At 44.8% G+C, this 25,766-nt stretch overlaps 1 protein-coding gene across 1 annotated transcript; it reads right to left on the bottom strand.

Annotated features, from left to right (window-relative positions):
- Window positions 1-59: 59 nt before the first annotated feature.
- Window positions 60-16,829, bottom strand: NDUFV1 (NADH:ubiquinone oxidoreductase core subunit V1). Its single transcript, XM_073686156.1, has 11 exons — window positions 16,681-16,829; window positions 12,221-12,328; window positions 11,965-12,044; window positions 11,711-11,881; window positions 11,214-11,397; window positions 10,016-10,205; window positions 8,045-8,257; window positions 7,687-7,853; window positions 7,528-7,609; window positions 3,824-3,969; window positions 60-252 (listed from the first exon to the last, which is right to left on the bottom strand). The coding sequence occupies exons 2-11, from the start codon at window positions 12,314-12,316 to the stop codon at window positions 169-171; spliced, it is 1,413 nt and encodes a 470-aa protein (XP_073542257.1). The 5' UTR covers window positions 12,317-12,328; window positions 16,681-16,829; the 3' UTR covers window positions 60-168.
- Between the last annotated feature and the right edge of the window lie 8,937 nt (window positions 16,830-25,766).

Here is a 25,766-nt window from a genome sequence, read left to right on the forward strand (position 1 = left end):
ATTTGTTTTACATTATTGGACCTTCTATGGAGTTTAAAGAAACTTCCAGACAACAGACGTCGACTTAGAAAGTTCTGGTTTATTAGCACACATACAGCGGGTAATGATGCACAAGCCTCTTATAAATAAAACAGATTCCATTTTTTGGACTGAGGGTCTTGTGCCCTCTCAGCTGCTGACTTGCTGTCTCTTCGCTACATTAAACTGTCTCATACGTTCCTCCAACTCTGGCCTGAAGTGGCGGATCAATCCCTGCAAGAGATAAGTGACTGGTTATAGTGGTGCTCAGGGTATATGAAGTGTGCCCCGCAAAGTGAATCAGCACTGCTTTAGGTTATGTGCGCACGATCAGGATTTGCTTGCAGAAATTTCTGCAGCGTTTCTGCACCTCTTGGCGTCAAAAACGCTGCGGAAATTCTGTGTGTTTTTGCCATGTGTTTTTTTTTTCAATACATTGTATAGGAAAAACACAGGCAAATCCACACAAAGAATGGACATGCTGCCTTTTTTTCTGCACAGGAAATCCTGTCAGGAAAATTCCTGATCATGTGCACAGATCTTCAAAAATCCCATAGAAAATGCTGGGATAAAGTTTGCAATGTGTTTTTGAGGCCAAATCCGCGCAGATTTGCCGCAGCAAAAACACATAAAAACCGCACCGTGTGCACATACCCTTACAGTGTAGGCCAGAGTCTCTTCTCCACGATTTGGAGGCCTGAACACTCTGGTACTGAGGTACTAGTGCTTGGGTCAAAAGCACCACCAGTTAGATTATGTTCACACTGAAAGTCAGCAGGAGGATACTGTAGCTGCAAAACTCATCACTACATTGGAGAATCTTCCCATGTAGCAATGTTAAGGTCATGGGTTTATTGCAGTTTTTCTTCAGTTAGTTAAAACCTGCTGACAGATTCCATTTAACTATGTCATCTGAGAGCAGCAAGATGAAGGATCAGAGATCCTGATTACAGGGCTGTGTCATTTACTTGGTTGAGTTTTGCTGTTTCCGTATAATGAGTGTTTTATCAGCAGGAGATTATCAGTACATGACTAGCTGCCTGCATCTGCATGTATGCTTCAGAGTCCAACCCCGCCCCCACCACCGATTGGCAGCTTTATGTCACAATACAATATACACAAAGCTACTAATCAGTGTGTGCCGCAGAGAAAACTGTGATTCTATCATAACTGCAGAACCTAGAAACTAAGTGATACATTGCCAAAATCAGTCTCTCTTTTCCTACCACATACTGTCGTCAGATTACATTGCAAAAGCCTGCTGACAAATTCCCTTTAAATAGGGAAATGAAACATCTAGTGTATACATATGAAGGAAAACCTGCAATGTTGTTGGTGCAGATTTTTCTGTGGCACAATATAAATACAGTATATATTTGAAAAAGAAGTTAATTTGAATTAGAGATTTTTAACATTGTCACAATGTCTCACCAGCACCTTTGTTTGGCACTAAAAAGTAGTATGTCCAAGGTGGTGTCCAAAGTGGAGTTTACACCCTGTGCATTTTATGGAAATTGTAGCATTCATACCTATTTTACCACAAAATACACTAACAAAGCTATAAAGCTCAGCAGGCCTACAATATTTTTCTTCAGCAGAAAATACAATTAAAACATGAAAAGGAGACTTCAGTTACAGTGCCTTGTGAAAGTATTAACCCCCTTGGCTTTTTATCTATTCTGTTACATTACAAGCTGTGTTTAAATATTTTTGTAATCAGATATGTGTGTGAGGCATCAGCACTAAATAGTTTCAGTTGGTGAAGTGAGAAAAATCTAGGCATAAATTACATTTATGGGATCATATAACTAAAAATTGGCATGTGCCAATTTTCACCCCCTTTTGCTATAAAGCCCGAAAAATTTCTGGTGCAATCAATTACCTTCATAAGTCACATGCTTAGTGAAAGGACATCCACCTGTGTGTAATCTAAGTGTCACATGGTCTGTCACTATATACACACCTTTATGAAAGGCCACAGAAGCAGCACCATTAAGCAAGAGTCTCCACTAACCAAACAACACCATGAAGACCAAGGAGATCTCCAAACAAGTAAGGGAAAATGTTGTTGATAAGTACAAGTCAGGGTGGGGTTATAAAAAAATATCCCAAGCTCTGATGATCCCCCGGCGCACCATCAAATCCATTATTATCAGATGGAAAGAACATCATACCACAACAAACCTGCCAAGAGAGGGCATTAATCAGAGAGGCAGCACAGAGACCAAAGGTAACCCTGAAGGAGCTGCATAGATCTCAAGCAGAGACTGGAGTATCGTATCTGTCCATACAACCTCAATAAGCCGTACACTCCATAGAGGTGGTCTATATAGAAGAGTGGGCAAAAAAAGCCTTTACTTACACACAAATTGTAAGGCTTGTTTTGAGTTTGCCAAAAGACATGTGAGAGACTCCCCAAATGTATGGAGCAAGATGAGACAAAAATTGAATTCTTTGTGCACCAAGGTAAACACCATGACTGGCACAAAACTAACACCATCAACCATCACCCAAAGAACACCATCCCCACAATGAAACACGGTGGTGGCAGCATCATGTTGTAAGAATGTTTTTCGGCAGGAGGGACAGGGAAAATGGTCTGAATCGAGGGGAAGATGGCTGAAAGCGCAATACAGGGATATTCTGGAGCAAAACCTGTTTCAGTCTGTCAGTGATTTGAGACTGGGACAGAGGTTCACCTCCCAACAAGACAATGACCCAAAGCATACTGCTAAAGCAGCACTCAAATGGTTTAAGGGGAAAGTGTAAATGTTTTGGAATGGCCTAGTCAAAGCCCAGGCCTTAATCCAATTGAGAATCTGTGGTCAGACTTGAAGATTGTTGTTCACCAGAGGAAACCATCTAGCTTGAAGGAACTGGAGCATCTTTGCCTTGAGGAATGGGCAAAAATCCCAGTGGCAAGATGTGAAAACCTCAGAGACTTATGCACAGCGACTTGCAGCTGTAATTGCTGCAAAAGGAGGCTCTACAAAGTACTGACTTTAGGGGGGTGAATAGTTATGTACACTGAAGTTTTCAGTTATTTTGTCCTATTTGTTGGTTGCTTCACAATAAAAAAAAAAAAACAAATGTTCTCAGTTGTAGGCATGTTCTTTACATGAACTGATACAAACAGTGAAATTCCAGGTTGTGAGGTAGCAAGATACGAAAAATGCCAGTTAGGTGGGAAGGGGTGAATACTTTCACAAGTCACTTTACATGGGGCTTGTGATAGATAGGAGATTTACCAAAATTTATTTTTAAAAGTCCAATTAATACACTGCAGCCCAAATCATCAATTTGTTTTTTTTTCACCAGTTTCTCCCAATATTCAGCAAGGTTTTTTAATAAATAAATGCAGCCACAGAACACATTGAAACAATGCTATGGGGTTGATTCCTAAAGGGTTTTTGCCAGTTTTCTAGGCATAAAACACCTCAAATGTCGCAAAATATGTGCAACATGAAGATGGGACAGGACAGGGCATGGCAACACCCACCTATAAAATTCATGAAAAGTTGTGCCAGAAATGGTACCCTTGTCTTGAGTGGAGTAACATTTCTGGCGGTGGAATATGCAGTTGCTCCACTCCGTGAACTAGACACATCTTACTCCAGTGCGTCCATCATTAAAACTGGAGAGCACAATGCTAGTCTTAAGGAGTCAGGCCAGATGTTTCAACAATGATAAATATCATATTTTTTGGCATCTGAACAAGCCCATGAGTACATTTACTTCACGTGAGATTTGGGAGCATGTATGGTTATGTAGGGATTAGGTCACAGCTTAGCCCAGGACATCTTACCTGCACGGGCCAAGCAGCTCCATCTCCCAATGCACAGATAGTGTGGCCCTCGATCTGCTTGCTGATTTCCCACAACATGTCGATCTCATCAGAACGGGCATTTCCTTGACACATTCGCCACATGACTTTGTTCATCCAATCAACACCTAGTGGCAATTCAAGAGAAAAAAAACACGTAAATGATCAAATGCCCATATGCAAATAATAAAATACTTTTCTAGGACCAGCCAAATAATCTCAATGTTTCTCCAATTATCAGTAGTGGAAGTCTCATTATCTTCATGACTACATGTATATCCATAAATGAGCGCCGTTCGATTGTAAACCAGTAAAAGGGTGGTCATTCCATAGCCTGCTCACATGTACCACTGCCAACTGTATGGGGATAGGACTATGGCACAGCATGTATGTTGTTGGCAGCAATACATCCCTGGTTACACAGGGTGATGTACTGCTGACCAGGGCTGTGGAGTCGGAATCAGAGTCGGTATAAAATGGACCGACTGACTCCTAAAATGTATAATAAATTTGGTACAGTGGTTCAATGCAGTTTGTGGGGAATCTTTTTTCATAAGAATTTGGGAAAGTTATGAAATGTCCTATAAATGTCTGTCCTATTCCTGATCTAAGGGTCTAGACTTTTAGCTGAGATGAATCTGTGCTACAGTAAATTTATCACTTAAACATGAGCCATGTATGAGGGAGTCTGAGTCATGGAGTCGGAGCTTTGGCTTACCAACTCCACAGCCCTGCAACCAGCCAACAAAAGAATATGCTCCTTGTCCTTGGGCCAGTGATCGAGAACAAGGGGTACTTGTGAACACTCATTTGCAGATCGACTTGTATAAATGGGCTTTTAGAGCTGGAACATTTAGGGTTTGCATAAAATTAACAAACAATCACACATTTTCCCCACACACTTCTGTAAAATATTTACACACTTTATGAAAAAACCTTATTAAAACTTTTATCATTTTATTAGACCAAAGCGGTCTTGAAAAACCCACCAGAGCCCTGTGTGTCTCTGAATGACACAAGGCCTATGTTAGCTCGCATTCATGTCAAGACAAATAAGCCAGTTCTAGGTATAATCTCAAAAATGTTCCCACTATAAGGGAGTGACAGCAAAGAAGCAGCCAGAGAGAATGGGGAGCGCCCTGCAGTGCGACTGCGCATAAATGCCTGTGGAGAGGAATTATCTTACAAATTATCAAGTGCGGAGACCACCACCAAATCGCTAAGTAGAGGGAGTAGAAAAAGTCAACCAAGAGCTGCTTTCCCATGAAAGTAAAGTTGGGCTGTATTTAAATTAGACAAAATATTACACCTATAGTAGTACATTTAGTACAATAATAGTAATTACATAACTAGTATCATAATTAGGTTTGATCCAGGGTTCTTGGACTGATCGCCTTTTTTCGGAGACCAGAAGGAATTTTTCCCCGTGACACAAATTGGCTGAATGTGTCCTGAGGTTTTTGCCTTCTTCTGGATCAACAGATTTAGGCATAGGGATTTTAGTAATACCATTATTAGAATCACTAGAATAATACAAAAGATAAACTAATTAAAAAATGTTTTAATTGTAATTGTGCAGTAATGATACAAATAAAAATGGTAATTCATTTGTGAGGCCTAGTCCCAGTAAGTTAGTGTAGTGTTAGTGTAGGGAGTACATTGGGGGAGAAAGGTTGGACTTGATGGAGCTAGGTCTTTATTCATCCTACGTTACTATGTAATCTTGGAGGGGGGGGGGCTGCACTTCTGCTCCTTGGTTTTAGTGATGGTCCTAGTCTCAGCATTCAGAACCCTAAGTATCAATACTTTCTAAAAGTGCAGTTAAACTTTAGCATTTAACATTTTTTTCCTGCACCTAGAACTCATGTACACTTTATTTTACAGATGATAGTGATTATAGGGATACTAATTATAGGCTGACTAGACAACGCCAGGGGTGTTAATAACTGCTCCTGTCATCTGGGGTGGGGTTTCACTTTGTTTATTCCCGCAGGGCACTGCAGTCACTATTGACTATAGCACCTAAGATGTTACACTGCTGACATCATTGTTAGTCCCGACTTTGCAATTTTGGGTGGTGGTTGGGTGGTGCAGCCATAACTCCCAAGCAGAAAACTCGCTGTCTTGCGGTCATATTTGATACACAACTTTCCTTTATTCCCCATATCCAATCCATCATTTGCTTGTGTTACCAGCACCTTAAAAACATCTCCAAAATCCGACCTTTTCTCACCTTTGAAACGGCAAAAACTCTTACTGAGCATTTCTGCATCTCCTTGGCAGAAAAACGCATGCGGCTTTTACATGCGTTTTTGCCATGCGTTTTTCCAATGCATTGTATAGGCAAATACTCATGCAGAAACGCACAAGAATTGGTCATGTCCGTATTTTTTCTGCGAGTAAAATCTGCGCAGAAAAAATCCTGACCATGTGCACAGAACTTGCAGAATGTCATAGGAAGTCATGGGATAAGGTATGCAATGCGTTTCTGGAGCGTGTACGCGCTGCAAATACGCACCAAAAACGCATCGTGGGCACACAGCCTTACTGTCGCTCTTATTCACTACTATAACTCTCTTCTAATCAGTCTCCCTCTAAACAAACTCTCCTCTCCAATCCCTTCTAAATACAGCAGCCAGGGTCGTATTTCTACCAGACCGCTTCACTGACGCCTCTACCCTGTGCCAGTCAATGCCCTGGTTACCAACAATACAAACTCATCTCTCTCACCCACAAAGCTCTCCACAGTTCTGCACCACTCTATATCTCATCCCTCATTTCTAACTATCGCCCCTCCCGTGCCCTCCATTCTGCAACTGATCTAAGACTAACATCCTCCTTAATCCGAACCTCACATCTCCGTCTCCAAGACTTCTCTCGTGCCGCCGCAGTTTTCTGGAATACACTACCCCAAACGATCCGACTAATATCTATCCATGTTTTTAAGCGTGCTTTAAAAACACATCGGTTTAGACAAGCCTATCACCTCAACTCACCAACCTAACTCTCCCCTGTCCCCTCCTAAATGTTAATCTTAATCTGCTCCCTCCTATTCATCTGTCTCCACGTCCTCCGTGCACCCAATAACACACCATAACTGTAGTTAGACCGATACTGGCTGATGACCACATCATGCAGCTTTATATGAAAACCCTTATTTATTATAATGATGGCTGGACCGTACATAATGAGTACGTTCTACCTATTGTGTCTTCTTATTTCCATATAGATTGTAAACTGTGAGCAGGGCCCTCACTCCTCCTGTAGGCTGTAACTGTTGAAATGTGTTATATTGTATTGTTTATAATGTCTGTGTATGTCCCTACTTAATTGTAAAGTGCTGCGGAATATGTTGGCGCTATATAAATAAAAATTAATATTGGTCCCTGCTTTAAGAGGCAACTATCCATGCGCTGTGCCTTGTCTATAAATGCTAGGCACAGAGGAGCTAAAACAGAACCCCTATCTGTAAGAAGAAAGGTCTCGGTATCATGTAGATATACTACTAAACATAACCAAATCCATAATCAGCCCCACAACCAAAATTTCAAACGAGGGAGGGGGCCTGAAAAGTAAGCCATCTGCAGCAACTTGGCATAGAACATGTCCTCTGCAGCTCTGAAGGGACTTGGGCCTATCCTCCATGACTTCTCACATGTAAGCAGTAAGAGTGAGTGGACACTTACCTTCCCTGCAGGGGGTGCACTGACCACAACTTTCATGTTTATAGAATTCTATAAGACGCGCAATAGCTCGAACAAGGTCTGTCTGGAATTAAAGAAGTCACAAGTGAAATCCTGGAGATCCATACATTGTGCTGGCATATCCATCACCGAAACACTCACCGATTTATCCATCACAATGAGAGCTGCTGTGCCAAGACCAGTCTGTGCCTGTATCAAGGCGTCAAAGTCCATGAGGACATTGTCACACACTGACCGGGGGATGAGAGGTGTGGAGGAACCACCTGGGATTACGGCAAGCAAGTTGTCCCAGCCACCGATCACACCACCTAGAACAATCAGTCTCAAAAAATTAGCAAATTCAGTAGCATCAAGCAACACTCTATCCTGAGACAGTAGTCTATAGAAGGTGCAATGTTCATGCATCATACATTGAAATACAAGACCATTATTTGCGCCGCTAGACCCATAAAACAGAAATACACCACCTGACATGAATCTGCTCTTCCATCGTATGTACCTGCATGTCTTTCTATGAGCTCTTTCAGAGGGATGGACATCTCCTCCTCCACAGTGCATGGATTGTTCACGTGTCCAGAGATGTTGAACAGTTTAGTTCCAGAATTTCTTTCCCGGCCAAAGCCAGCAAACCAGGATCCACCACGGCGGCAAATAGTGGGGGCGACGGAAACAGTCTCTACATTAGCAACTGTTGTCGGGCAGCCAAAAACACCTAAAAGAAAGCAGACCATTTCACTGTAAGCATATTCTACCAGGGATGACCTGTCCATAAATGGCCCTGAATGCGTAGGACTAAGCAGGTAACTATCCACAGAAGTTTTTTGGCAACTATTACAATATTGCCTACACTTTAAACACTTAGGGCCAGATCCATCAAGCCCCTGCTGGAATAAGATTTATGGCGTAGCGAATACTGTCGCTTGTCTTGAATTTGATGAGTGACGGTCACCACCTCACTGTCCTCCTCCAACTTTGTCAGAGCTGGGCAAAAATCGTGGGAGAATGCTAAGTTGCATAATTTTAGCACAGCTGCCAGTTGGGCCAAAATCAAAATGATGCCACTATTCAAAACATTTTACTCCAGAATACTGGCATAAAAGCTTTGATGAATCGGGCCTTTCATGTGTCTTTTCTCTCCTTTTTACGGAGGTTCAACTACAGGAGTTCAATACTTGAACCAATCCTGCCGAGGCAAGTTTTCATTTTTCCTCCCCTTCTTACAAGAACCATAACTTTTTTTTATTTTACCATTGAGGGCTGTATGTTTTTTTGGAGTGACAATCTGTAGTTTTAAATTACACCATTCACTTTAGCAAAGATTACCGTGATAGCCAAACTTTTCTCTGGGGCACTTAAAGGAAATCGGTCACCAGGTTTTTGGCACCCCAATCTGAGAGCAGCATAATGTTGGGTCAGAGACCCCAATTCCAATGGTGTATCACTTACTGTGGTTTTAATATAATCTCCTATTGATAAAACAGTGTTTTTTTACTAGAAGACTAGTAAACATGCTGCCAGTTAGTCCAACCACCGTCCACTGACTGGCAGCTTTCTGTGTACACCGGGGATAGGCAAAAAGCTGCCAATCAGTGGTATGGGCAGAGTTATACAGAGTTCAGCATTCAGAGAACTGTTAGATCTGCAGCAAAGAAAACTATTTTACTCAAAACTGCAGCAAGCAGCCCAGTGATACATCAGTGGAATCAGGGGATCTGCCCCTAAATCATGCTGCTCTCATATGAAGGTAGCAAAAAGCTGGTGAGATTCCCTTTAAGCAATTAAGAAGTAATTGTCCAGTAGTGGACACAAAGATTTCACTGGGACAGGACGATCAACTATGGGGGCCAGCCAACACTCCAGTACAAGATGTCAGGAGAGAAGGACTGAACAAAGCAGTTTACATTTACATGCCTGATTTTCCTGTTTTTAGGCAGATCACACCCCTCTCTATACTGAAAATACATGAATGCGCAGAGCGTTCAAGTGTATGGGGGATTCAAGAGAAGTAGCTGTCAGTAGCTCAGATAAGTATGGGCACCTTAAAGGTAGTTTTACATGACCTGTTTAATGATTTTCCATAGTCTATTACCAATCACTTGCAGATGGATACTTCAGAATCAAGACTGCAAACTTCCACGACTGCTATAAAAGCTGATAGAAAGATCAACAAATCAAATAAAATGGGTAGTGTGTAAAGTCATCTAACAGGGTGCAGTGAGACTTTTGGCTACTACAACTTTGCAGCAATGAATAATTGCCACTTGCTTACTTCACAAGAAGATATAGTTGAACAAGCATCAAAGCATGTAAAACCGCCCCAAATAATGCTACCCTATGAAATCCGGGAGCGCGGTAGAAGTCCCCTGGTGAGACAGAGTTGTATGGAGCGGGCTGGTGCCATAAAGCCACACGTCTGCTAATTATGAAAGAAAAGAGAAGATTGCAGCCCCAATAGCAGTACAGGACCTACCAACATCGGCAGGGAACGGAGGCTTGAGGCGAGGCTTTCCTTGTTTTCCTTCAATGCTCTCAATCAAAGCCGTCTCCTCTCCACAAATATAGGCGCCAGCTCCTCTCACCACAAACACATCGAAGTCATATCCCGAACCACAGGCATTGCGTCCAATTAAACCAGCAGCGTAGGCTTCGCGGATAGCCACCTGCAAATTCAGGAGGTAAAGAAGTCTTGCATTATTTTTTTATGCCATTGATTCCAGTGCAGTATACATATAAAATACAAAAAGTACATGAGCCAATAAAACAACAAGCAATCTAAGCTGTCACAAGAGACATGCTCTTAACTCTTTCTTCTGGAATTTTTAACTATCCTTATCAAAAACATTAAAATGTATTTAAGCCAGAAGCATTTGTCACTTATTCAGTGGATTAGTAACAAATGACTAGATCAGTGGGGGTCCGAGTACGGGGACCACCACTGATCTCCAAAACCCAAGACCTGTTTCCTCCAGTGTAAAGCCCACAGCTGCAGTCCAGCTTACAGTTCCCTATTCTTACGATCTGTGGGGGTCTTTGTGATTAGACCCCATCACTACTCATCTAAGCATTTCCTACTTATCCAAAAGGTAGGTGATAAATGCATTTTAATCACCTATCCACTGCATAAGTGACAAATGCCTAGCTCAGTGGGGGTCTGATCACAGGGACCCCCGACCCCCCCTCCCCCCCACAGATCATCAGAACAGAAAACTATATGCTAGGCCACAGCTGAATTCAAACTTATCCTAGCTGGAAGGACCAGATCTCAGTTCTGGTGATCAGTTGTGGGCCTTGCATTATTAGGACCCTCATCAATCCAGTAATTACCACCAATCCAATGGAGAGGTGATAAATGCTCCTGTCTCTTAAACCCAAATGTAACTGAATTTGCGTCAGACATTACTGTAAATAATCATGTGTGGACTTGGTGACAATTTTACTTTTTGCAGTGTGAAGAGCGTGGGCTCGGTGCATATGAGAAAGCACTGTAAATCTGTGACCAATTAGCAAGGTCTGAACGTCCAGGATAAAGGACCACTGTTCTCCATTGTGTGGTAGCACAGCTGGGCCCAGCCATACACAAACAGGATCCACTGAATATAACTAAGCTAGAATAACGATGGCCCATCATTGCACGGAGTAATTATTCCCACTCCGGCACTGATCATTACCTGAAGATTTGAGGCCTCATTGTAGAACTCTCCTCGAATGTAGATGTAGGCAGCTCGTGCCCCCATGCTGCGACCGGCCACCAGACATCCTTCCACTAACTTGTGGGGATCGTGCCTCATAATCTCGCGGTCCTTACAGGTCCCTGGCTCCCCCTCATCTGCATTCACCACAAGATACTTAGGGCTAAAAAAAAAAAAAAAAAAAAAAATGATCGAAATATGGACAGTTTTAAAATGAAGATGTCTGTTCACATGTTCAACCACAAGTAGGAAGTTCTGAGATGACTTATGGTAAGGAAATGAATGGCACCCTATCCATGCCCAATATACGCACAGACCATGGACCATAAGTTACCCACCATCAGCACTTCTGGTGCAGGACAGTCCGAGCACACCTCACATGTTACTGCCATATTGCCTGCTCATTACCTTTTACACAGCATAAAGGGGTGATTCACAAAATGTGGAAGTCATCAGTGGGCAGAACTATAGCGTACCGTCCATCAGATGGCTTGTTCATAAAGCTCCACTTCAGACCTGTTGGGAAACCAGCACCCCCTCTTCCACGCAGGCCTGACACTTTGATTTCCCCCAATATCCAATCCACTCCTTTCAGAAGAATTTCCTTGGTCTTGTACCAGTCGCCGCGGCTCAGAGCTCCCTTCAACCTAAAGGAAAAACGGAAGATTGAGGTGGCCATAAAACAAAGAGTAGATTGGAGGTACAACGCTGGAAAAACGTCCCGGCTCACCTCCAATCATGACGGCCATACAGATTGGTGAAAATTCGATCTTCATCACTCAGGGGCCCAAACTTTGTCTTTTTAGGTGCCTGGTAATATTATTTATAACAAAAAAAAGTATCTAGAATTGAACCTGTCTGTAAAATCCACGCATATCAGTGGCAAATGATACATATCAATCATTTATACGAGGCTGCAGCTAAAGCAGCAATTCTGGTGGGCTGACACCTGCCATGTACTAGGACATGACCTGTGCACCGCTTACCTGCTCAGCTGCTGTGGAGCTCAACCTGACTAAGGAAGCAGCAGGCGCGGGTGAGGGGAGGGATGAGCGCAGGATGTGTCGGACAGACAGCAGCATCCTGGCAGCAGTCTACAAGAGAGAGAAAACATGCATATATACAAAGAGAAGCTGCATGTACTGCCAAACTGATGACCAACCTCATTGACTACTTGGCCAAACAATGTGTGTCCTAAGATCGCCGCACGATAATGCCTCATGGCACCAAAATGTAAACGAATGCAGTCACATTGCAAGGTTGCGAGACCGCCTCACACAAGTCACAGAAAGTCCCCTGGATTTGCTGATCACAAGGCTTTCACATTCACCTAAAAGGATCTGTCACGCTGTACATGCAGTCTGACCTGTGGACAGCACGGTGAAGAGAAGGAGAAGCGGAGGACAATACATAGGTCTGTTGGAAAAGATTCAGTATAACTTGTACTTTATTCCTTGAAATCCCTGGTGTATGCATGTATGAGTCCAGTGGGTGGTCCTACTAGTGATTGACAGCTATCTCTGTATATAGTCATACACTGAAGACGGTCAACCACTGATAGGACCGCCCACTGGACTCCTGTGCATACAGACACCAGTGATTTCAAGGAATACAAGTTTTACTGAATCTTTTCCCACAAAAATGTACATCATACATGACTGATGGACAGAATGTTCCCCAGAAGGGCTGCAAAACACGCAGTTAGACTTGGGCAAATTTATTTAAAGGGCTTGTCCAGTACTATTGATAATGCCCAATGTATTTTTATGGTTAAAAGAAGTTTCTTAGTAAATACCTTGCAATGCTGTTACTGCCTGTGAGTGGCGCTATCACTGGCCGCTCACAGGCATCACATGACCCCCGGCAGCAGCTGGCTCTGACATCCGCTGATGTCATGATATGTTCCGGCTGCAGCCGGGGGTCTCTTCCGCGTTCCAGGTGGATGCCAGGTTGTGGGCGGGGTTACCCCCGCATCATACCCAGCATCCACCGCGTGCTCTACCTCTACTCATTCATTGGGAAAGCGCGCAGTGGATGCTGGGTGTGACGTGCGGGGTAACACCACCCACAACCCAGCAGCCACGCCTCACTTGATGTGACATCAGCAGGGGGTCACATGATGCCTGTGAGCGGCCACCGATAGCGCCACTCACAGGCAGTGACAGCAGCACAAGGTATTTACAAAGAAACTTTTTTTTAACCATAACAATACATTGGGGCATTATCAATAGTACTGGACAACCCCTTTAAGTGGAATTAATTTTATAAACAATTTTACAAAAATCCATATTCTCCAGAATGCAGATCTTTGTAATTTGCTTTGTGTAAATTCACCCAGATGGCCATGTTACTGACCCGTAGAGGGTTCATGATCTCCCCCGTACAGTCCTCGCCACCTTGCGCTGAGACTCCGGGCCTCTTCACACTTACAGCCATGACCAGGTCCAGGACGTCTCTGAACATCAGAAGCATAGGGTGAGGTGATGACCTGACCACAAGCACTCTAGGCTGGGACCTCTGGAGAAAGGAAGACGCCCGGGGTCTTCAGTAAGAAAAGACTGGCGGAGAATACTGAGCAGTGGTGGCGAGTACATACATGACCATGGGGTGCAGAGAATACTGAGCAGTGGTGGCGAGTACATACGTGACCGTGGTGTACAGTGAATTCTGAGCAGTGGTGGCGAGTACATACATGACCGTGGTGTACAGTGAATACTGAGCAGTGGTGGCGAGTACATACATGACCGTGGTGTACAGTGAATACTGAGCAGTGGTGGCGAGTACATACATGACCATGGTGTACAGTGAATACTGAGCAGTGGTGGCGAGTACATACATGAGCATGGTGTACAGTGAATACTGAGCAGTGGTGGCGAGTACATACATGAGCATGGTGTACAGTGAATACTGAGCAGTGGTGGCGAGTACATACATGAGCATGGTGTACAGTGAATACTAAGCAGTGGTGGCAAGTACATACATGACCATGGTGTACAGTGAATAATGAGCAGTGGTGGCGAGTACATACATGACCATGGGGTGCAGAGAATACTGAGCAGTGTTGGCGAGTACATACATGACCATGGGGTGCAGAGAATACTGATCAGTGGTGGCGAGTACATACATGACCATGGGGTGCAGAGAATACTGAGCAGTGGTGGCGAGTACATACATGACCATGGTGTACAGTGAATACTGAGCAGTGGTGGCGAGTACATACATGACCATGGTGTACAGTGAATACTGAGCAGTGGTGGCGGGTATATACAGTCATGGCCAAAAGTTTTGAGAATGACACCAAAATGATATTTTCACATGATCTGCTGGCCTCTGGTTTTTATTAGTGTTTGTCTGATGTTTATATCACATACAGAAATATAATTGCAATCATATTATGAGTACCAATAGGTTATATTGACAGTTAGAATGAGTTAATGCAGCAAGTCAATATTTGCAGTGTAGCCCCTTCTTCTTCAAGACCTCTGTAATTCTCCCGGGCATGCTCTCAATCAACTTTTGGACCAAATCCTGACTGATAGCAGTCCATTCTTGCATAATCAATGCTTGCATTTTGCCAGAATTTGTTGGTTTTTGTTTGTCCACCCGTCTCTTGATGATTGACCACAAGTTCTCAATGGGATTAAGATCTGGGGAGTTTCCAGGCCATGGACTCAAAATCTCTATGTTTTGTTCCATGAGCCATTTAGTTATCACCTTTGCTTTATGGCAAGGTGCTCCATCATGCTGGAAAAGGCATTGTTGGGCGCCCAACTGCTCTTGGACGGTTGGGAGAAGTTGCTCTTGGAGGACATTCTGGTACCATTCTTTATTCATGGCTGTGTTTTTAGGCAAGACTGTGAGTGAGCCGATTCCCTTGGCTGAGAAGCAACCCCACACATGAATGGTTTCAGGATGCTTTACAGTTGGCATGAGACAAGACTGGTGGTAGCGCTCACCTCTTCTTCTCCGAATAAGCTGTTTTCCAGATGTCCCAAACAATCGAAAAGGGGATTCATCAGAGAAAATGACTTTGCCCCAGTCCTCAGCAGTCCACTCCCTGTACCTTTTGCAGAATATCAGTCGGTCCCTGATGTTTTTTCTGGAGAGAAGTGGCTTCTTTGCTGCCCTCCTTGAAACCAGCCCTTGCTCAAAGAGTCTCCGCCTCACAGTGCGTGCAGAAGCACTCTCACCAGCCTGCTGCCATTCCTGAGCAAGCTCAGCACTGCTGGTAGTCCGATCCCGCAGCTGAAACAGTTTTAAGATACAGTCCTGGCGCTTGCTGGTCTTTCTTGGGCGCCCTGGAGCCTTTTTGACAACAATGGAAGCTCTCTCCTTGAAGTTCTTGATGATGCGATAGATTGTTGACTGAGGTGCAATCTTTGTAGCTGCGATACTCTTCCCTGTTAGGCCATTTTTGTGCAGTGCAAAGATGGCTGCACGTGTTTCTTTAGAGATAACCATGCTTAACTGAGGAGAAACAATGATACCAAGAACCAGCCTCCTTTTAAAGTGTCCAGTGATGTCATTCTTACTTAATCATGACTGGTTGATCGCCAGCCCTGTCCTCATCAACACCCACACCTGTGTTAATGGATCAATCACTAAAACGATGTTAGCTGCTCCTTTTAAGGCAGGACTGCAATGATGTTGAAATGTGTTTTGGGGGTTAAAGTTCATTTTCTGGGCAAATATTGACTTTGCAAGTACAGTAATTGCTGTTAAGCTGATCACTCTTTGACATTCAGGAGTATATGCAAATTGCCATTACAAAAAATGAAGCAGTAAACTTTGGAAAAATTACTATTCGTCTCATTCTCAATACTTTTGGCCATGACTGTACATGACCATGGTGTACAGAGAATACTGAGCAGTGGTGGCGAGTACATACATGACCATGGTGTACAGTGAATACTGATCAGTGGTGGCGGGTACATACATGACCATGGGGTGCAGAGAATAAATTCACATCAAATCAATTCACCCTGTAAAACCTGGGGAGCTCTGCTCATCTCTACATGCAGCAAGTCGCTGTGGGCCCCAGCCTTACATGAAGGAGTCACCAGCACTGAGACCAGATCTGCATACAGCCGGATCGTGGCTTCCTGCTAATGGATCTATTGGGGCAGATGAAGCAGAATCAGAGCAAATGATAACTGCTTGTAAGTGGTGACCAATCAGACTGCAGCTCTCATTCCCCCAAGGGTGTCTGCGACATGAGAGCTGGGCTCCGATTGGCTGCTACGGGCAGGCAGGTCATCCTCTATAGAGTAGTATACAGTGACAGCACATAGGTGATGAGGTCATTTCTAATCTGCAGGAAATGCACACACGTAAAACCTCAACATCAGCTACGTGACAGCTACACGAAACTATGCCCGAGCCCGGAGGGCGAGCACCCACCAGCCTGTAACCCCCCAAAGTTTATAATATGTTTATATCGTGTCACCTTCAGCAGCGGCCGCCACACAAGCCCCTCCTCTTCCGGCACTGGCTTCTAATAGTCACTTCAGGAAGGTCCGTGGCGCACGGTATGACGTCACTGGCGCAGGCGGCCATCGTTACTGCTGGCAAGTTCCAGAACTTAATTCTAATAACTAGGTGCAGAGTAATATATAGAGGCGCGGAAATACAGAGAGAAGCTGCCATGGAAGATGCTAGATGCCATGAAAACAACCATAGTACTACAGTGTCAGCCAGAATTCCCCACAGTGCCAGTGCACATAGCAGTAAGAGCTGTGCCCTAATAAATACAACCTTTGCAGCTTATTCCAGCATTGTAGTGTGCCACGTGTCCTAGGCCTGAACCTATGGCCGGATATAACACCAGTCCTCAGACCTCCCAACCTTTGCCGAAGAGAAAGACGGACCATATGGCACGCACAGCTCGTCGCCACCACAAATTTTGACCGCCCCCTTGCCATACCCATTTCTATTTCTAAAAAAACCCTGCCGCTTTTTACATGCGTTTTTTTAGGCTCCACATAAAAGCCTCTAGAGGAAAAAAGCACCAAAACCACAGAGTCCAGCAGCATCTTAAGACACACAGAGGGCAGAGATTTCATGGAATCACATCCCTTTTGATTGGCAGGTTCCCTTTAAATCTATCACCAGGTTTGTCTCATTTGAGGGAAGTCCATCACCTTTCAGCATTCTGTAATGCTGTATATATGCCCTCAACCGGACCTGCAAGTAAAAGACCTTTCATTATACTCACCTATGGGGCGGTTGGGTCCGATGGGCATCGCTGTGTTGGTCCAGTGCCTCCTCTCTTCTTCTTGTGAAATTTATCCTCCTGTGCTTCATGTGGATGACGCGTCCTACGTCATCCATGCAGTGTCCCCGGCATCGCGCTCCTGCGCAGGCGTACTTCTCTCTGCCCTGTCGAGGGTAGAGCAAAGCACTGCAGTGCGCAGGAAAAGGCCAAAGAGCCCCAGTGCATGCACATTGCAGTCTGGTTATGGCAGAGAAGTGCGCCTGCACAGGAGTGTGATGCCGGGGACACTGTGTGGATGACGTAGAAGGAGGACGGCATCATAAGAAGAGAGGAGCCATCAGACCCAACCGCCCCCAGGTGAGTATTATAAAAGGCCTTTTTCTTGTCTTGCAGGTCAGATCGAGGGCATATATACAGCATTATAGAATGCTGTACTGTATTGATGGCTGAGAGGTGGTGGGCTTATCTTATATCAGTCAAACCTGATGACAGGTTCACTTTAAACACAACAGAATTTCTGTGCAAACAAAGCAGCAGAAAAAAACGCAGCATTTACGCCACATGTGAACATCACCTAAATGTCCAAGCAAAGTGGGTGTGATTTCATGAAATCTCTGCTCTCGGTGAGTCTAAAGACGGTGGTGAACTCTGCGGTTTCGGTGCTTTTTTTCTCTATAGGCTTCAAAACCACAGAATCAAAGCTTTTCTGTACTATTAAAAACGTGGATTCACATCTGCATCAAAAACGCATCAAATAGGGAAAATGCATAAAAGAAACGCAGCAAACACACAGTAATCAGAGAAGATCGTTATTTCGTTGTGTGGTGCGGACACCTGCATAAAACGCACAGGAAAAAAGCAGCATTAATGCTACGTGTGAACACAGCCTTAGTGTTACATTTTTATGGGGTTTAAAGGAGAAAAAATATCAATCCGACAATTTTTTACGCCATTTAAAGACCACCATAAATAATTTGATTGCTGTGTTGTGCGTTGTTACTATTAACAAATATGTCTTATTTGCCGATTTGTGGGGGTTTTATTTATTTATTTTTTTAAAAAGCGCATTAAAAATGACATAATTGTTTTTCATCATTTTTTAGTAATTTTTTCGGAAAAAAAAAGCTGACTTTTATTTTCTCTCTGGGATACAGGAACATTGAAATACACTCCTGTATACAGCTGCATCTCAATTTACCAGGTCTGTGGGTTCAGAGGCTGCAATGCAGCTTCAAGTATCGAAAATCCGTCCATACAGTACATGTCAGTGCAGACTGTGGCTCAGCTTTAGCTGCTGCCTGCAGTGATAGAGGCTTCGGGTTCGACTCCCAGGGAGACCAAATTTAAGAATAGGAAAATGACATTTTTATAATTGTTTTTCATTATTTTTTAGTAATCTTATAGGAAGAAAAAAAATCTTACTTTTATTCTCCCTCTTGAATACAAGTACATAGAAATACACTGCTATAAACAATGAATCTCTATGTATCAATGTAATCTTCCTGTGGCTTCAGAGCCTGCCATTCAGCTTCAAGCATAGAAAATCCACCCATTGATGTCGGCTATGGCTCATAGCTAGCTTTACATGTTGTGGGTTTCAAGGAGACCAGATGAAAAGAAGAGAATTGTTTATTTAATTAATGTAAGTGTAGAGCAAAGATGGCCGCCATCCTGGAAGGAGCTATGGAGCGATGAAGAGAGAGAATCGCACGGAGGAAGAAGTGAGTATTGGAAGTCACGATAAAGCCTTGACGTAGCGGGACAGTCCCGCTGATTTTGGGACGGTTGGGAGCTATAATAATAATAATCATTTTATTTATATAGTGCCAACATATTCCGCAGCGCTTTACAATTCAGACAATACCAGCACTGTCCCCATTGGGGCTCACAAACTAGGTTCCCTATCAGTATGTCTTTGGAGTGTGGGAGGAATCAGAGAACACGGAGGAAACCCACGCAAACACGGGGAGAACATACAAACTCCTTGCAGATGTTGTCCTTGGTGGGATTTTAACCCAAGACCCCAGCGCTGCAAGGCTGCAGTGCTAACCACTGAGCCACCGTGCTGACCGATGCCTATGCTGCTCTTAGGAGATAACTAACTGATCACTCAGGCCCCCCGCATCTGGCACTACTAGTGATACAGAGAATGACCCTTTCTTGAATAGATTGGTGTGCATGCTTGACCTTCACCCTGGCTATTGTCAATGGGAGAAAGACAAGTGCCCCAAGGCATCATTAATGCAGCATCTGTCATGTCTGCTCTATGATGGCTAGGGTTTTATGGTGACCTAAGGTCATGTCTGTTAGACCATAGAGATTCTGAGTTCTTGTGGATGTACTATAGAAGTTAAAAGGGGTTATCCGGGCCTTTTTTTTTTTTCTTACATTTGGACTTATCACTTGATCTTTCCCGGCTCAGAGCAGTCACAAACCACTCTTGCTTCCTGTCACATCACGGGGCGACAGTGACACCCCGTTGACAGAGCGGAAAAGAAGGAACTACTCTCTTGGCATGATGTCGTAGGAAGTAGAAAAATCGCTGGCAGGGGTGGTCTGTGACCACTCAAGCCAGGAGAGATCGTTGCATGGCAGAACAGGCAGGTCATTAGCAACTACCTGCAGATAACTGATAAGCCCCATAGACAAAAAACGTCCCGGATAACCCCTTTAAATGTGGCCTTTTTACGGCCGTCTTAATGTAGCCTCACAGTGACCACACCAATGAACCCAAATAAGTGATTGACTTTCCATGTTACAACTGCAGTCTATTGGCCCATTTACACCGGCTGACTTCAGGCAGTTAAACAAGCACCATTCAGCTGTATTCAAGTCTATTAGCACATTTCCCAGGCTGGCAAGCAATGATTGGGACAGAAATGTTATTCCGATCATTCTGTCCTCATACAGCATCATGTTATCAGCAGCATGTCTATTTATATGGGGTGGTGTGCTGCCAGTAACTATGATATTTATGCTGGCAAACAGATAGCATATGCCGTCAAACATACGTTTACACAGGCTGATAATTGGGAACGTCTTTTCCTACTAACACCAATTACACTAGTATACCGTGATTTTGCTGCCAGCAATGTCTGAATGGTTTTATATTAAGTTTAAGAATATGGCTTTGGTTTGTCCAGATTGGCTCTAGTTTGTGAGATATTTAATAGTTAATTATAGTAGAATTCTGGCTCCAAAAAGTCCCTTTATAGCATTGTAAGCCTACAAATTGAAATACAAAATAATTACATGAGATATTTCATTACTTAAGACACTATTAAAGAGTCAAAAGACCAAAAGCTGTTCAATTTGTTATCACAAGCAAGTTGCATTATTTTCATGGATGAATTATCTCAAAAACTAGAACCAATTTAGCAAAAGTAATGGGATTTTTTTAATTCAGCACCCTCAAAATATTGCACGTCCATTCAAAGAACCTTGGCACCTGAAAAAAATTTTTTTTTGTAGACCTGTGTTATTGGCTTGTCTAAATAAGCCTTTAAAAGGCATACTTTGATAAAACACTGCACATCTGTGGCCTGCACTTGTAGCCATTGATTAGTGAACATCAAAGCATCCAAAATGACACTGACTGTCTAGAAGGGATTGTCTTATCTGGACTTTTAGCATAGAATCAGTGTTGGCGTCAAATGAGTGACCCAGTAAGATAGCATCAGTCACTACCGATTATTATAATTATTTATTTTTAGAGCACCGTTGATTCCTTGGTGTTGTACATGAGAAGGGGTTACATACAAAACACAAACTTAAATTACAGTGAACAAACTAACAATGACAGACTGGTACAGAGGGGAGAGGACCCTGCCCTTAGCCTTACATTCTACAGGGTAATAGGGAAGGAGACAGTAGGTTGGGGGGTTGCGGCAGCTCCAGTGCTGATGATCTGGGTTATTGCAGGCTGAAAGCTTTCTTGAATGGATGTGTTTTTAAGTTCCATCTGAAAGTAACGAATGTAGTGGACAATCGGATGTGTTGGGGCACAGGATTCTAGGGGTATACTTGGTAGACGTCTTTGAGGCAATTGGGTGAGGAACGGATACGTGTGGAGGAGAGAAGGGGGTCTTGGGAGCAGGGCCGACGCCAGCACCCGGCAAGTGCCGAGGCCCCGAGCGGGCGGGGGGACCCACTCGCCATCGGGCACCCCGCCACATTATGGGACCCGTGAGCGGAGGAGAGCGGTGCCAGCACCCGCTCCCCCCCCCGGCACCCGGCACAATACTTACCTCTCCCCGTGCCTCCGCAGCAGCTCCGGTCTCTTCCGCGTCCTCTGACTGTGACGTCTCAGGTCAGAGGGCGCGGTGATGTCTTTACACCGCGCTCTCTGCTGAGCTGTCACAGCGCAGAACGGGAAGACGCCGGCGACGCTGAGGAGTCCAGAGCAGCGGCAGCAGGTGAGAAGTGAGGTGAGTATTTGATTTATTTTTTTTTTTTATGTATGGAAGCATGGGGCATTATAAGGGAGGGGGGAGTGACATACTGCATGGGGCATTATAAGGGAGGGGGGGTGAAATCCTGCATGGGGCATTATAAGGGAGGGGGGGGTGAAATCCTGTATGGGGCATTATAAGGGGGGGGGGTGACATCCTGCATGGGGCATTATAAGGGAGGGGGGTGACATCCTGCATGGGGCATTATAAGGGAGGGGGGTGACATACTGCATGGGGCATTATAAGGGGGGGTGACATCCTGCATGTGGCATTATAAGGGAGGGGGGGTGACATCCTGCATGGGGCATTATAAGGGGGGGGTGACATCCTGCATGTGGCATCAAAAAGGAGGGGGGGGGGGAGAGTGATATACTGCATGGGGCATTATAAGGGAGGGGGGGTGTGACATCCTGCATGGGGCATTAAAAGGGAGGGAGTGACATCCTGCATGTGGCATTATAAGGGAGGGGGGTGACACCCTGCATGTGGCATTATAAGGGGGGAGTGACATTCTGCATGGGGCATTATAAGGAAGGGGTGGAGAGGTGACATCCTGCATGGGGCATTAAAAGGGGGGGAAGTGAAATCCTGCATGGGGCATTATATGGGGGGGAGTGACATCCTGCATGGGGCATTATATGGGGGGGAGAAGTGACATCCTACATGGGGCATTATAAGGGGGGGTGACATCCTGCATGGGGTATTATAAGGGGGAGGGTGACATCCTGCATGGGACATTATAAGGGGGGTGACATCCTGCATGGGGCATTATGTGGGGGGAGCTGCCTGCATGGAGCATTATGTGGGGGCACAGCCTGCATGGAGCGTTATATGGGGGCCAGTATCCTGCATGGAGCATTATATGGGGGCCAGTATCCTGTATGGAGCGTTATAAGGGGGCCAGTATCCTGTATGGAGCAATAAATGGGGGCCTGTATCCTGTTTGGAGCGTTATATGGGGGCCAGTATCCTGTATGGAGCGTTATATGGGGGCCAGTATCCTGTATGGAGCGTTATATAGGGGCCAGTATTCTGTATGGAGTGTTATATGGGGGCCAGTATCCTGTATGGAGTGTTATATGGGGGCCAGTATCCTGTATGGAGTGTTATATGGGGGCCAGTATCCTGTATGGAGCGTTATATGGGGGCCAGTATTCTGTATGGAGCGATTCACCGGTTTCTGAGCTATTGTGGAATCTACAATAGATATCTGTCATGTAATGTAAGAAGTGAAATCTTTGCATTGTACTGTATATATATTTCTCTGCGGTATCTGTGCATCATGAATCGTAGTATGTGTTAAAGGGGCCCACTGAGACTCTTTTGCCCGGGGCCCACAAAAACCCGGAGCCGGCCCTGGACCCACCATAGGGTAAAAATGCAGCTCCCACCATAGGGTAAAAATGCGGCCCCCTTAGGGTAATTGCAGCCTCACCATAGGGTAAAATGCAACCCCAAACCATAGGGTAATTGCAGCCTCACCATAGGGTAAAATGCAACCCCAAACCATAGGGTAATTGCAGCCTTACCATAGGGTAAAATGCAGCCCCCATAGGGTAATTGCAACCTCACCATAGGGTAAAATGCAACCCCCCCAAATAGGGTAAAAATGCAGCCCCCATCTTAGGGTAAAAATGCGGCCCCCATAGGGTAATTGCAGCCCCCCCTCAATAAGGTAAAATGCAGCCCCCCCAATAAGTTAAATGCTGCCCCCCATAGGGTAAAATGCAGCCCCCAGTCCTCCAGTACTCACTGATTTAAAATAAATAAATAACTATATACTTACTACTCATCGTTCCTCCGCTGCTTCAGTCTCTGCAGCGCGTCTCTGTCATCACCTCAGCAGCTGCCAGCTCCACTGTCTGACACAGCGTGGCGCGTCATCACGCCGCTGCGTCAGACGCAGAGGAGGAATTATGGGAGAGAGAGTGTCACATGACGCTCCCTCCTCCATCATTGGATTCAACTGTGTCAGCAATGATGCTGGGGTTGCGGGGCCGACTGACCAGAGAAGCGGGAGTCCGATGCAGGGGCGGCAGGGTCCGATGCGGGGGGTGCACGGTGCAGGCGCTGACACCGGGCCCCCCTGGCTCACGGGCCCCATAGCAGTCACGTGGCCTTCCGCCATTGGCGGTACGCCCCTGGTCACAGAGCTTTCCTGTAAATGAGTTGAATGTCTGCAGACCACATGTCACATAAACCAACATTTATGAAGAGATGTTTGTGCAGAGACAATTTAATAAGTAATGAAAGAAAGAAATGTGAAAATCTATTCAGATGTAAGATATTCTTACTTGTTCAGGACCTTCTTTTCTATAGAGAGCAGAACGATAGTAGTTATACTCTTGACGCTAGGTGGCCATACAATCATACTCATTTTCTTGGCCATAGGTGGTGGTATTATAATGCTATTATTCGCAGTAAAGTAATTGGATCCTATTAGTGCACTCTTGTGAAAGTAACCTGACAGAATGAAGAGCGCACTATGAATCTGTCTCTTACAAGACAAAAATCTGTATATTCAGCTTGTCCATAGGTTCTTTTAGGTCATTTTTTAAGGCTTATACATGCCACCCTTGGAATGTAAGTAAATAAACAGGTGTCCTATAGTGCAGCTTGTATGGCTCCTCACTTGTGTCACATGTGTAATGCAGCGACTTGCTGGCATTACGGTAATGGTCCAGGATGTGTTTTTCCTGACCATGTACCTTCCCCCTCTGGAGACTGGTCACATGACTGTGACATAGCACAGGTCCTGCACGCACAGAATGTCTGTCTGATCACATGACTGTGACATCAGCAAGGTCCTGTCAGTATGTGTGTGTGCACGGGATGCATATATAAACCCTGCTTGATGGGAGACAGGTGTGTTCTGTGAGAGAGGCGTAAGGCCTGTTCCCATGTGTGTGGGACACCGACCGTGTGAGGCCTAGTGAGGCCGAGTGAAGCCTGGTGCCTGAAAGGTAGAGCCTGGATCCTGTGTGGATGCTAGTGGCCTTGGAAGGCAGAGGCTTGAGTAAAGGCCCCGTCACACATAACGAGATCGCTAGCGAGATCGTTGATACGTCACGGTTTTCGTGACGCAATAGCGATCTCGCTAGTGATCTCGTTATGTCTGACAGGTAGCAACGATCAGGCGCCTGCTGTGAGATCGCTGATCTTTACAAAGCTTCCTGGACCATTCCTGGGTCGTTGCGCTCCCGCTGGGCAGTGTGCATCGCTGTATTTGACACCTTATCAACGACCTCGTTAGCGATTCAGAACTGAGACACGTAGGCGTGCATAAATTGGACTTTTCCGTGCCCCTCGTCCCCGATTGGTGGTCACTACTGCGTCCTTGTTTTTCGGATCCCACCAGCGTTCTCTGGCTGTGTCTCCACTTTGAAGAAATCAGACATCTTTAGTGAGGTAGGTATTGTTTGGGGTCTCAAATGAGTTTCCATTTTTAATTCATTTATAGGATATCTTCCAATTTTCTGCTATCATTGCTCTTCAGGGAGGGAGGGCTTGGCTTCTATCTGTATATATATGCTTTTGCATGGGCAGATATTTTAGGGGTCTCGTGCACACACACCCACACAGCACGTTTTCTGACATGCTGTACTGGCCAACCGCTTCAGAGTTTTTCACACGCCAATTAACATGAAGCTTAAATCAATAGACTCTGTTGTTTTGGCCTGTTGCACGCTTCACAACTTTCTTCGTCGACGTGATGCAATTATGTACTGTCCGCCTGGCTTCGTGGACTCTGTGGACCTAGCCAATGGGGAAGTGGAGCTCGGTGAATGGCGTGCAAATGAACCTGCAATTGCAGGCCTTCAACCAGTGGGACATGGCAGAAACACCCATGATGCAAAGACCTGCCGC

This window comes from Phyllobates terribilis, unplaced genomic scaffold (assembly GCF_046119375.1).
Source record: "Phyllobates terribilis strain yellow unplaced genomic scaffold, ASM4611937v1 Scaffold_5__5_contigs__length_657084704, whole genome shotgun sequence".
Taxonomy (NCBI): domain Eukaryota; kingdom Metazoa; phylum Chordata; class Amphibia; order Anura; family Dendrobatidae; genus Phyllobates; species Phyllobates terribilis.